Source organism: Pelophylax lessonae (assembly GCF_965119305.1).
Source record: "Pelophylax lessonae genome assembly, chromosome: 12".
In the NCBI taxonomy this organism is placed as follows: domain Eukaryota; kingdom Metazoa; phylum Chordata; class Amphibia; order Anura; family Ranidae; genus Pelophylax; species Pelophylax lessonae.
This window is the reverse complement of record NC_138779.1, coordinates 127,517,598-127,531,195: the sequence shown is the minus strand read 5'-3', so window position 1 is coordinate 127,531,195 and position 13,598 is coordinate 127,517,598. Positions and strand designations below refer to the sequence as shown.

Here is a 13,598-nt window from a genome sequence, read left to right as displayed (position 1 = left end):
CTTCAGGGACAACTCTTCCTATATACAGTCTCTATATACAGCTCCACTTTTCCCTCCAGGACTCGCTTGCAAAACTCAGCTGGGTCACTGTGAAGATCTGACTGGCTCTCAATCAGATTTAAAGCCTTGGCCCATTACAGGCAGGAACCTGAGACCCCTTGTATATGTAGAAAAAAGAACAGTGTCCAGCTTGTATCACTCCTGTGATCCAGCATCACCTCTTCAGGCACTGCCAACCCGCCTGGCTGCAACTTCCCCTTTCACTAGCCCCACAGGCAGGGGCAGACTGGCCACTTTCAGCCCAGGGGGCATGTACAAACCACAGGCCCATGGTGCAGCGACATGGTCCCGCTCCCACTCTCCCTCTTCCTGTCCTCCTCCTGACCCTCATTGCAGGCTGAAGCTCCGCTCTCGGTACTCTCTACTTACCGGCTGAATCCTGGTTCCCAACCTGGCCAGTAGGGGGCAGTTGGGGTGAGCTGGGACAGCTTGGTTGGGGCTGGCCGGGGGAGGAGAGTCTCCAGTGGGACATTAAACCAGCCTCTCCTCAGACACAATTCAGGCCATCCATGCTGGGGTGGGGGGGGGGGGCCTGCACTCTGTCCTTGTCTTCAACCTGCACTCGGTAGGTCATCGATGGGGGCTTTTTACTTCTCTTCACCAGGAATCCTTTAGGCATGTCTGTAGCAGAAGTGGTGCAGCCTTTTTACGGGGCATCAGAGTGGCCCAGGGGGCAATTTCCCCCCTGCCCCCTGGCCCAGTCCTCCCCTGCCCACAGGCTAACCTCTTCCTACAGTCCAGAGTGACACTCACCAGCCCACCCAGCTGACTCTCAGGAGATTTCCCAGTAGTTCTGACCTGCTCCTGCTGTCCTCACTCCTTGCTCCTGTGCCTCCAGGATGGGCTTCCTTCGTGTGTTTTTGGCAGGATGCTTCCAGCCCGACCCAACCTCACCCCACCAGACTAGGGGCCACTTTCAAGGGCCACCAACAGCCTCCTGGCATGACTCATGTCTATTTATGAGGTGGTCTGCCCCCTGCCAGCCCTTTACTTGGGATTGGCTGAGGCCCTCCTAAATATTCGTAGCAGCCCTTCCTCACCCCCACCCACTATGTTTAGAACGTTCTCCAAAGTCCCAGAAAACAAGGGGAGGCACCAAAGAGGCTGCTAGAATGAGTCATCCAGCTCTAAGTCACTGAACCCTGACCCAGATTCACAGCTCAGGCTTAGCCTTGAGCTAAGTAAACTTTCCTTTACTGACAGCTCTGCACTAGAAGGTGCTAAAAATAATTGAAAAAATGCAAAGTGTTTCCTGAATATTGCCCGTGCCGAGTAGGCAACCTCCTTTGTTCAGTAAACAGCCGGACAGCCATTTGGCACAGGACTCAGAAACTGATGGAGATCATTGTAGCAACATTACTTACTTCAGTGACTTCCAGCTTTCACGCTGGACCAGTGTAACTATGTTTAACGTGCCCTACCCAGAATTCAGCTTTAAATGTACAAGTATTGTGTAGATTACCTTGATCTTTACTTTAAAACATTGCTATCTGTGTAGTTCTATGACATTTAAGGCATATCATTACCTTTCCATTGTAACTTTAAGTATTTAAATATCATCAATTGCTCAAAAATCCAAAAAAGCAAGCAATTATATAATTAAAGGTTGGAAGGTAATTATAGAGGCCAGAAACATGCAAAGACAGAGGACAGGATCATACAAATATTCTTTTTATTTCCCTGTCTACTGAAGAAGCAGTGATTAAACAAATCTTTCCACTAACTTTTTTGGGCAAAAGCCTATCTGACTTGATTTAATCCCCCCCCACCCCGCCCATGAGATTTATAAACATCATCAGCAAAGATTTGTGCACTAATCTACACGCGCTTACCCCTAAGCATCAATTCCCTTTGAATTCCAAATTCTCCACAAACAGCATAAATCTTCACCCCCTAACCCATCCCCCTCCCAGCTCAAATCCTTTCCCTGACCCAAATCCTCCCTCCTAGCACAAATACTCTACCCCTCAAATTTCCCCTCTGACTACAAATCCCCCCCCCCCCAATCTGGCTCTTCCAGCACAAATCCTCCTCAGTCATCCCTACTGGCATAAATCACCCCCATACCCCCTTTCTAACACAAATCCCCCCTCCCCCATCACCCCTTCTAGCCTTCTAGCACAACCCCAAGTCCCCCCTTCTAGCACAAATCCTCTTCCCCCCATGCTCCCTCTCAGGGCAAATCCTCCTAAATCACCCTTCCTAGCACACAACCCAAATCACCCCCAGCCCAACCCCCCCCCCCAAATTTCCTCTACTAGAACAAATCTTACCCCCGCCACCCCCCAAATTCCCCCTTTACCACACATCTCCCCACATCTTTCCTTTCTCCACAAGAACCTGGAGGGGAGAGAGATCACAGCCTGAACCTCCTCCCAGCTCTCTTCTCACAGCTCAGTGCTGACAGTGGTAGTAACTCTGCTATGAATACTTTACCCCCCACCTCACATGATGCCATCACGCCCAGGGCAGCCGCCTCTGCTGCCCACCCCTAGTCCCGGCCCTGTGCATATGCAGAGGTTTGCTTTAGTGAAAACCAATGAACAATTCAGTGGATCTGGAGATAATAGCAGCTGGAAATTAGTGCTAATTGTAGGATTACCTGTAAATCTTAATTTTAAATTTGTCTCCATTCCCACTACCAACTTGCTACAATGAAGAGTAGTGAGTGTACAGCTTGTATAACAGTGTACATTTTCTGTCCCCTCAAAATAACTCAACACACAGCCATTAATGTCTAAACCGCTGGCAACAAAATTTAGTACACCCCTAAGTGGAAATGTCCAAATTGGGCCCAAAGTGTCAATATTTTGAGTGGCCACCATTATTTTCCAGCACTGCCTTAACTCTCTTGGGCATGGAGTTCACCATTGCTTCAGTCCTCTTCCACTCCTCCATGTCGACATCACAGAGCAGGTGGATGTTAGAGACTTTGCGCTCCTCCACCTTCCATTTGAGGATGCCCCACAGATGCTCAATACAGTTTATACCTGGAGACTTGCTTGGCCAGTCCATCACCTTTACCCTCAGCTTCTTTAGCAAGGCAAGTGGTCATCTTGGAGGTGTGTTTGGGGTCGTTATCATGTTGGAATACTGCCCTGCGGCCCAGTCCCTGAAGGGAGGGGATCATGCTCTGCTTCAGTGTGTCACAGTACATGTTGGCATTCATGGTTCCCTCAATGAACTGTAGCTCCCCAGTGGTGGCAGCACTCATGCAGCTCCAGGCCATGACACTCCCATCACCATGCTTGACTGTAGGCAAGACACACTTGTCTTTGTACTCCTCACCTGGTTGCCGCCACACACGTTTGACACCATCTGAACCAAATAAGTTTATCTTGGTCTCATCAGACCACAAGACAGGGTTCCAATAATCCATGTCCTTAGTCTGCTTGTCTTCAGCAAACTGTTTGTGGGCTTTCTTGTGCATCATCTTTAGAAGAGTCTTCCTTTTGGGACGACAGTCATGCAGACCGATTTGATGCAGTGCGCGGTGTATGGTATGAGCACTGACAGGCTGACCCCTTCAACCTCTACAGCAATGCTGGCAGCACTCATACGTCTAATTCCCAAAAGCAACCTCTGGATATGACGCTGAGCACGTGCACCCAACTTCTTTGGTCGACCATGGTGAGGCCTGTTCTGAGTGGAACCTGTCCTGTTAAACCACTGTATGGTCTTGGCCACCTTGCTGCAACTCAGTTTCAGGGTGTTGGCAATCTTCTTATAGCCCAGGCCATCTTTATGTAGAGCAACAATTCTTTTTTTGAGATCCTCAGAGAGTTCTTTGCCATGAGGTGCCATGTTGAACTTCCAGTGACCAGTATGAGAGATTGGGAGCGATAACATCAAATTTAACACACCTGCTCCCCATTCACACCTGAGACCTTGTAACACTAACGAGTCACACCGGGGCAGAGGCGTAACTAGATTTCTCAGGGCCCCGGTGCAAGAAATCATTAAGGGCCCCCCCCCCCCCCCCCCGAAAAAGCATGTTTTTGACCCTATATTTTTTTTTTGCAATATAACAAAGTAAAACATTTCTGTTTCTGGTGAGGGGTGTGGGATCAGGGGCGGTAATGGTGGGGAGGGGTGTGGGATCAGGGGCAGTAATGGTGGTGGGGAGGGGTGTGGGATCAGGGGCGGTAATGGTGGTGGGGAGGGGTGTGGGATCAGGGGCGGTTATGGTGGTGAGGGGTGTGGGATCAGGGGCAGTAATGGTGGTGGTGAGGGGTGTGGGATCAGGGGCAGTAATGGTGGTGGGGAGGGGTGTGGGATCGGGGACGGTAGTGGTGGTGAGGGGTGTGGGATCAGGGGCGGTAATGGTGGTGGGGAGGGGTGTGGGAAAAGGGAACGGTAATGGTGGTGAGGGGTGTGGGATCAGGGGCGGTAATGGTGGTGGGGAGGGGTGTGGGATCAGGGGCGGTAATGGTGGTGGAGAGGGGTGTGGGATCAGGGGCGGTAATGGTGGTGGGGAGGGGTGTGGGATCAGGGGCGGTAATGGTAGTGGGGAGGGGTGTGGGATCAGGGGCGGTAATGGTGGTGGGGAGGGGTGTGGGATCAGGGGCAGTAATGGTGGTGGGGAGGGGTGTGGGATCAGGGGCGGTAATGGTGGTGGGGAGGGGTGTGGGATCGGGGACGGTAATGGTGGTGGGGAGGGGTGTGGGATCGGGGGCGGTAATGGTGGTGGGGAGGGGTGTGGGATCGGGGGCGGTAATGGTGGTGGGGAGGGGTGTGGGATCGGGGGCGGTAATGGTGGTGGGGAGGGGTATGGGATCGGGGACGGTAATGGTGGTGGGGAGGGGTGTGAGATCGGGGCGGTAATGGTGGTGGGAAGGGGTGTGGGATCGGGGGCGGTAATGGTGGTGGAGAGGGGTGTGGGATCGGGGGCGGTAATGGTGGTGGGGAGGGGTGTGGGATCGGGGGAGGTAATGGTGGTGGGGAGGGGTGTGGGATCGGGGACGGTAATGGTGGTGGATCAGGGGCGGTAATGGTGGTGGGGAGGGGTGTGGGATCGGGGACGGTAATGGTGGTGGGGAGGGGTGTGGGATCGGGGGCGGTAATGGTGGTGGGGAGGGGTGTGGGATCAGGGGCGGTAATGGTGGTGGGGAGGGGTGTGGGATCGGGGACGGTAATGGTGGTGGGGAGGGATGTGGGATCAGGGGCGGTAATGGTGGTGGGGAGGGGTGTGGGATCGGGGACGGTAATGGTGGTGGGGAGGGGTGTGGGATCGGGGACGGTAATGGTGGTGGGGAGGGGTGTGGGATCGGGGACGGTAATGGTGGTGGGGAGGGGTGTGGGATTGGGGGCGGTAATGGTGGTGGGGAGGGGTGTGGGATCGGGGGCGGTAATGGTGGTGGAGAGGGGTGTGGGATCGGGGGCGGTAATGGTGGTGGGGAGGGGTGTGGGATCGGGGGAGGTAATGGTGGTGGGGAGGGGTGTGGGATCGGGGACGGTAATGGTGGTGGGGGGGGTGTGGGATCAGGGGCGGTAATGGTGGTGGGGAGGGGTGTGGGATCGGGGACGGTAATGGTGGTGGGGAGGGGTGTGGGATCGGGGGCGGTAATGGTGGTGGGGAGGGGTGTGGGATCAGGGGCGTTAATGGTGGTGGGGAGGGGTGTGGGATCGGGACGGTAATGGTGGTGGGGAGGGGTGTGGGATCGGGGGCGGTAATGGTGGTGGGGAGGGGTGTGGGATCGGGGACGGTAATGGTGGTGGGGAGGGGTGTGGGATCGGGGGCGGTAATGGTGGTGGGGAGGGGTGTGGGATCAGGGGCGTTAATGGTGGTGGGGAGGGGTGTGGGATCGGGACGGTAATGGTGGTGGGGAGGGGTGTGGGATCAGGGGCGGTAATGGTGGTGGGGAGGGGTGTGGGATCGGGGACGGTAATGGTGGTGGGGAGGGGTGTGGGATCAGGGGCGGTAATGGTGGTGGGGAGGGGTGTGAGATCAGGGGCGGTAATGGTGGTGGGGAGGGGTGTGGGATCGGGGACGGTAATGGTGGTGGGGAGGGGCGTGGGATCAGGGGCGGTAATGGTGTTGAGGGGTGTGGGATCAGGGGCGGTGGTGGTGGGGAGGGGTGTGGGATCAGAGGTGGTGATGGTGGTGAAGGGGGGTGAGATTAGTGGCGGTGATGGTGAGGGGGGTGGGTGGATATTGGAGTGGGATCAATGGCGGTTATGAGAGGGGGTGATGGATTGGAGGGGGTGGGATCAATGGCAGTGGTGAAGGGTTGATGGTAGAGAGGGATCAGTGGGGGCAATGGTGGGGGGGTGGAGGAGGGGTGGGATGTGGTGTCACCACTACCTCTGTCTTACTGATCCCATCCCCCCACCACCGCAGATCTCATCCCTACACCCCCAAAAGCTCTGTTGTAGAGGATGAGATCTGTTCTGTGCCAGGCATGGGATGGGATCATTAAGAGGCAGCAAGCCAGTAAGCCAGCAAGGGTGGAGTTTGGGAAGGCAAGTTTAAGTTCACTTACGATTAGCAGTCAGCAGAGATGTATAGTAACGAAGTAGAACTACTTAAGTACTGTACTTAAGTACCGAAATGCGGTATCTGTACTTTCCTAGAGTAGAATTTTTTTCTCCTACTTCTACTTTTACTTCACTACATTTTTTCGATGATTTTGATACTTCTACTCAAGTATTTTCTTTTTGTGCTGCATAGTTACTCGTTACTTTTAAAAAAATTACCACTGCCAGAACAGTAGATGGCAGGTTGCATAAAGCTCAAAAAAATGTGTATAATGTCATTTGTAAATCAGCGCATAGGAAAATAAAGGCTGTGTATAATAAAAGCTGCTATACCAAATCTTTCCAATAAAAAGAAAATATGAAACAAACAAATAAATGGTGCTACAGCGCTTAAAGTGCATCAAGAAACTACTAACAAACACAGGTTAATCATTTGAATAAATCATTTGAAATAATAAAAACAATATGATGTTCAAACTTTTGACTTATTTCTTTAATAACTACATAACACAGTACTTGTACTTCTACTTTCAGTACTTGAGTAGAAATTTTTTTTCAAAACTACTGGTACTTTTTACTTTTAGTACTTAAGTAGCAAATTTTTTGAAAAAACTACTTGCAATACTTAAGTAAAAAAAATGTTGAATACTTTAGTACTTCTACTTAAGTAACTTTTTCTGCGAGCACTTCCACTTCTACTTAAGTAATTTTTTGATCGAGCACTTGTACTTTTACTCAAGTAGAAATTTCGAGTACTTTATACAAGTCTGGCAGTCAGTCACTCAGGCTCAGGCAGACACAGCATTGATCCCTTCACACTCGTCTGGCAGAGGGGAGAACTCCTCTTCCCCCTGCACTCTATTGCTGGTCAGCTGACTTTCAGTGACTGTTCACCCCTGCTGCCTCACTGCATCAGCCATCTCTCGGATTGGAGGATCGGCAGGGCTGAGGGCGGTGCAGGCAGCACAGCAGCAGGATGCACAGAATGCAGGTACTCGTAGATTGCTTTACAGTACACTGACTGCACACATGACATGCCTGTATCTCTCCTCTCCGCACAACGATCGGGGAAGGCGGCATCCAGCCTAGTCTCTCACTCACTCAGCCACCACTAGCAAACAGTCATCAGGCGGACGGACGGACGGACGGGCCCCCTCACGCCGCGGCCGCTGTAAGAAAACAGGGGCTGACGGGCCCCCCCTCAGGTAGCGGAACTCCAGGGCCCGGTCGCAACCGCGACCGCTGCGACCCTGATAGTTCCGCTACTGCACCGGGGAGGGAAAATGGCTAATTGGGCCCAATTTGGATGTTTTCAGTTAGGAGTGTACTCACTTTTGTTGCCTGCGGTTTAGACATTAATGGCTGTGTGTTGAGTTATTTTGAGGGGACTGCAAATTTACACTGTAATACAAGCTGTACAGTCACTACTTTACATTGTAGCAAAGTGTAATTTCTTCAATGTTGTGTTTGTGTGTGCAGCACTCATACAGCCCCAGACCATGACACTCCCACCACCATGCTTGACTGTAGGCAAGACACACTTGTCTTTGTACTCCTCACCTGGTTGCCGCCACACACGCTTGACACCATCTGAACCAAATAAGTTTATCTTGGTCTCCAGTAATCCATGTCCATAGTCTAATTGTCTTCATCAAACAGTTTGCAGGCTTTCTTGTGCATCATCTTTAGAAGAGGCTTCCTTCAGGGACGACAGCTATGCAGTCCAATTTGATGCAGTGTGCGGCATATGGTCTGAGCACTGACAGGCTGACCCCCCCCCCCACCCACCACTTCAACCTCTGCAGCAATGCTGGCAGCACTCATACGTCTATTTCCCTAAGATAACCTCTGGATATGACACTGAGCACATGCACTCAACTTCTTTGGTTGACCATGGCAAGGCCTGTTCTGTGTGGAACTTGTCCCATTAAAATGCTGTATGGTCTTGGCCTCCATGCTGAATCTCAGTTTCAGGGTCTTGGCAATCTTCTTATAGACTAGGCCATCTTGATGTAGAGCAACGATTCTTTTTTTAAGATCCTCAGAGAGTTCTTTACTATGAGGTGCCATGTTGAACTTTCAGTGACCAGAGAGCGAAAACACCAAATTTAACACACCTGCTCCCCATTCACACCTGAGACCTTGTAACGCTAATAAGTCACATGACATCGGGGAGGGAAAATGGCTAATTGGGCCCAATTTGGACATTTTAACTTGGGGGGTGTACTCACTTTAGACATTAATGGCTTTGTGTTAAGTTATTTTGAGGGCACAGCTGTTACACTGTTATACAAGCTGTACACTAACTACGTTACATTGTAGCAAAGTTTCATTTCTTCAGTGTTGTCACATGAAAAGATATAATAAAATATTTACAAAAATGTGAGGGGTGTACTCACTTTTGTGAGATACTGTATGTATGGCCAGCTTTAAACCTCTTCAGTCTTTAAACAGTGCATGCATTTCCTACGCCACTTCAACTGGCTTTTGTAGGCTGTAGTTATTGTAGAAAGAAGATGACACTGGACTATAGTGTATCTCCCCGCGCCTAGGAGGATTAATGTGCTCAGATTACAATTTAACAAATTTTCAAAATGTTCCGGCTTGCTTTCCACTGCGTGGTTGCGTACCGCCTTGCGTTTAAGAACTGATGCGTTTCGTCACTTCCTGTGATGTTATCACTTTATTTGATTTATATCTGTTATATTTGTCACTTTTGTTGGACTATATTTTGCACTAATAATATTTTGCACTAATATTTGTCACATTATTTGCTACCATATATTTACTATTTATTATCCATCATAATTTGTATTCACTGATTTTCAATCCATATTTATCATTTTTTTCAATTAACTTTATAATTATACACTCATATATCGTAATAGGTTATTAGCAAGCGCTGTATATAGCCTTGGCGGCTATTCTTTGAGGCTGTAGTTATTGTCCCAATCAAAGCAGTGACATCCAATCATCCTCCTAACATTCAGATCCATAGTACAAAATCTTATAGATTAATATATTATTTTATGTTAAATTTCAGGTTTTGTGTCCTGTGGCATATTGTAGTATTGTATATTGGATGACTGGTCAGCCCTTGGAGGCTACACGTTTTCTCCTTTTTACGGCTCTTTCTACATCTACTGCTCTTGTGGCCCAGTCTCTGGGGCTTCTTATTGGTGCAGCATCCAACTCCTTACAGGTGAGCTCCAGTCTTTTCAAACTCGTTAGCCTTTAAGTCTAGGGGTCAGATTATGTGTAAAGTTATACGTGTATTAAAATAATTTTGCTCATAGCCTGCATTCTTTTTATTATGTTGAATTTTTGTAATTGACTTCTATTTCTAATTTTACCAACCTTTTTATTTCTAGGTTGCAACCTTTGTTGGCCCAGTAACTGCAATACCTGTACTATTATTCTCAGGCTTCTTTGTCAGCTTTAAAACCATCCCGACATATCTGCAATGGAGCTCCTACATCTCATATGTCAGGTCAGAGGAGATCAAATTAAACAACATTTCTGTATCTTATTCTTAACATGTCCATGCACACAGTCATAAGGGGGCTGTTCAGTGTCCAGAGCCTCTGTAAAAACTTTTCAAGGACCTATAGCTGTTGCGTACAGCCATCCATAGATATCAATTAGAAGACGCGGCTGTATGTGGTTATGTCCTGGGGGTGGTGCACAGCACTCCCATGCACATGAATGTATGCTCTTAATGCAAGTAGTCTGCATTCAGAGCATACACCCATGCGTGTGCTTTACATCCATGTGGGTATGAGTGCTTTACAACTGTGTGGATGATCTGAAAACTCTACAGCCCCCTTAACTTTTTATAAAAACTTTTTTTTCCAATATTTAATCCAAACATTTCCTGGAACTGTCAGTAGCTGTCTGTGCCTGTCCCTTCATGCTATGTGGCCAGACTGCTACTTGTTAGCAAACATTAGGACTCTAGTCAAGATTGTTAGCTATTATCTGTAGACCCATAAAGTAATTAAAGTTCCAGTTCAAACAGAGTCTTTATCATAAGTGTTTGCAGCCTACTGCATTAGAGTGTTCACCCAAAGCTCAAACACAAATGCGTGTGTGTGTGTATATACAAAGCATATATATATATATATATATATATATATATATATATATATATATATATATATATATATATATATATATACACCTGTATGTCAGTAGAGCAGTGGATGGTGTCAGTAAGGCAGAGGGGTTGGTTTCAGTAGGACAGTGGATGGTGTCAGTCAGTAGAGCAGTGGACGTGTCAGTAGGACAGTGGATGGTGTCACCCAGTAGAGCAGTGGACGTGTCAGTAGGACAGTGGATGGCGTCAGTCAGTAGAGTAGTGGAGTGTGTCAGTGGAGCAGTGGATGATGTCAGAGATTAGGACAGTGGACGGTGTCAGTAGTTTTTTTTTTGTATTATTTTTATTATTGTTTTTTGACATTTTATTTATTTTATTATTTTTTTACAATATTATTTTTTATCTTTTTTTTTTTTACAAGTTTTTAGGAGCCCTTTTGGGGGGGGCTTTGGTGAAATATTAGGGGTCTAAAAATTCCCCAGTCCCTTTCTCTGCAGCCTCAGCTACACTGGACAGTGAGGAAATGGGAAGCGCTGTGTGCAGAGAGGCTTTCTGTTCATTCACAAACTAAAGCATATTAAGCACACTATAATATGCTTTAGTTATAAATGAACACAGTCAGTATACAGTACCAATCATTCAGAAAAGGAAAGGGCCATAGCAGTAGTACGGTATATTGGACAGATGCTCACACAGTGTGACTTGAGCTGGAGCATCAAGCGTTTGAGCGTTTATGGATTCCATTGGCCTGATTATAAAGTCTGGTCATTGGAATGAATGAACACTCAAGGGCTAAACGTGTCTATAGTTTAGGTGCGTTTAGACACATTTGCGTGTGTAAAGCATTGTTTCTGCCCAAAATCTAATTTCCTAAACACGCTGGTGACGCTCCCAACAGGAAAGGTTTATCCCGGATTTGTCACCAGTGCTCGAAGAAACAGGGATTGAAAGTGGAAATACTGGGTGACTGAAGCTTGCACAACAATGTTATAAGTTTCTGCCCTATTTTCAGTTTGGCTTCAATAAGGCTTTAAATGGCATTCATGGGTGATAAACATACAGTAACACATGTTGGACAGAATTGGGTTGATTTACTAAAGGCAAATATTTTGACCAGTTTGCAAGGAAAGTTGCACTTTGCAAGAGAATTTTCTCCAGGGCTTAGTGAATATAAAAAAACAGCATTTTTGCTTGTACATGATTGGATGATGGAAGTGAACAGAGCATCAGCTCATTCACTAAACTCTAGGGTTAAATACTTTGCAAAGTGTAACTTCCCTTCCAAAGAGAACAGTCTATTTTTTATTAGTAAATCAAACCCCCCCCCCCCCCATATGACATGTGTATATGTCAGCGTAAAGGACCACCTTGCCTATATAGAAACAATTAAGCCTAGATTTATTCTGTATGTCATTTATTGTGTATACAGTATATAGGGTATTCCAAAAAAGTACATAAGGATTGCTGCGGATTTGCATGTGATCAAAAGGAAGCAAATGAAGATTTAGATTATCTGTACTGCTTTTATCACATCTCCCTTTTTCCTACAGATATGGATTTGAAGGTGTAATCCTGGCTATTTACGGAATGGACCGCGCTGACCTTCAATGCACTGAGCCTCCTTGCACATTCCAGCATCCCCAACAAGTCCTGCAGCAATTAGATGTTGAGGATGCAAAGCTATATGTGGACTTTCTAGTGCTGGGAGGGTTCTTTTTTGGGCTCCGCCTCCTCGCTTATCTTGTGTTACGCTACCGCGTTAAGTCTGAACGGTAGAAGGCAGTATTCATGGATTTTATTGCCATACACAGAATTCTGTTCAGCAAATGAAATACAGGACAGAGACTTGTTACAAAAAAGTCATCTTAGGAGATCCCCACATTCAAATGTTCCAGTCACATCTCACTTTTTGTTTTCTGAACATCCATCATGATAAGTTGAACTAAGTGATGACAATATGCACAGTTTCTTCAGAGAGTGGCACAAAAGTCTCCTGTTCAAATTTTTGGGTAATGAAGCATGTTTACTGAATCTCTTTCAAATTAAAATCAGCTTAGGGACCAAGATAGCCAATGGCTGCAAGACAAAGGAAGAAGTACTACCTTGCCACCTAATGGAAGACTTTTAAGCAGTAGGTACTACCTTGTCACTTAGTGGAGTACTTTCATGCAAGGAGAAGTACCTTGTCACCTAATGGAGGACTTTAATGCAAGAAGTACCTTGTTAGCTATTGGAGGACTTTCAAGCAAGAAATAGTACCTTGTCATCTGATGGAGGAATTATATTGTTGCTTTTCCTTCTACTTGTCTCAAGAGTATAGAACCAGATCTTCATAATTATATCCCACTGCATGTAGCATTGTTTATCTAGATTTTTTTTTTTTTTTTATAGGGTGTCATTCATGACGTCAACCAGATAATAAAGAGGACCTATACTTCTTGTTGACTTAAAGCAAGCTTGTGTTTTGCCCATGTAAAGCAAAGCAAATAGTTTGCTGTAATGCCTAGTCCTTCAACGTAGAGATTTATTCCACAACCAGGGAAGATGGATACATTTGGAGTTTAAACAGGAATGTTTTTCATTGCATCCAGTAAGTAAACAGAACAGCATTGATGTGTGGGGTAGGTATATACATGTAGCTGTGGATGAGGACATTAAAGTTAAACTGGGTTTTGCCATGGTGCTAACACAATGTTAACAGTTTTGTTTGAAAGGTTAGATAAATCTAACAGAAGGACTGAAATACCATTCCAGGAGAAAATGCTGCTACAGAATCCCTCCAGTATTGTTTAATTAACTAAAACCCCAGGTCTTTGATGACTTCATCTGTAGTGAAGGGATGATCATCCAATCTGAGCCCTGATCCTCTCTTTCAAAAGAGATCACATTGTTAAATGCCCAGGCTTCTAGTTATGTGAGCATCAATATAGAAGCAAGAAATAGTAGGCAGTCATAGTGTTATGCC

The 13,598-nt window shown here is 47.0% G+C and overlaps 1 protein-coding gene across 2 annotated transcripts in view; it reads left to right on the top strand.

Moving 5' to 3' along the window:
• The window catches only part of ABCG4 (ATP binding cassette subfamily G member 4), an 81,232-nt gene extending 68,751 nt beyond the window's left edge, over positions 1-12,481 (top strand). For both annotated transcript variants that reach the window (XM_082274545.1, XM_082274544.1), the window contains exons 13-15: positions 9,581-9,739; positions 9,909-10,027; positions 12,184-12,481. In XM_082274545.1, coding sequence (XP_082130671.1) covers positions 9,581-9,739; positions 9,909-10,027; positions 12,184-12,409 — 504 coding nt within the window. In that variant the 3' untranslated portion in view covers positions 12,410-12,481. The remainder of the gene's footprint in view (positions 1-9,580; positions 9,740-9,908; positions 10,028-12,183) is intronic.
• Positions 12,482-13,598: the final 1,117 nt, after the last annotated feature.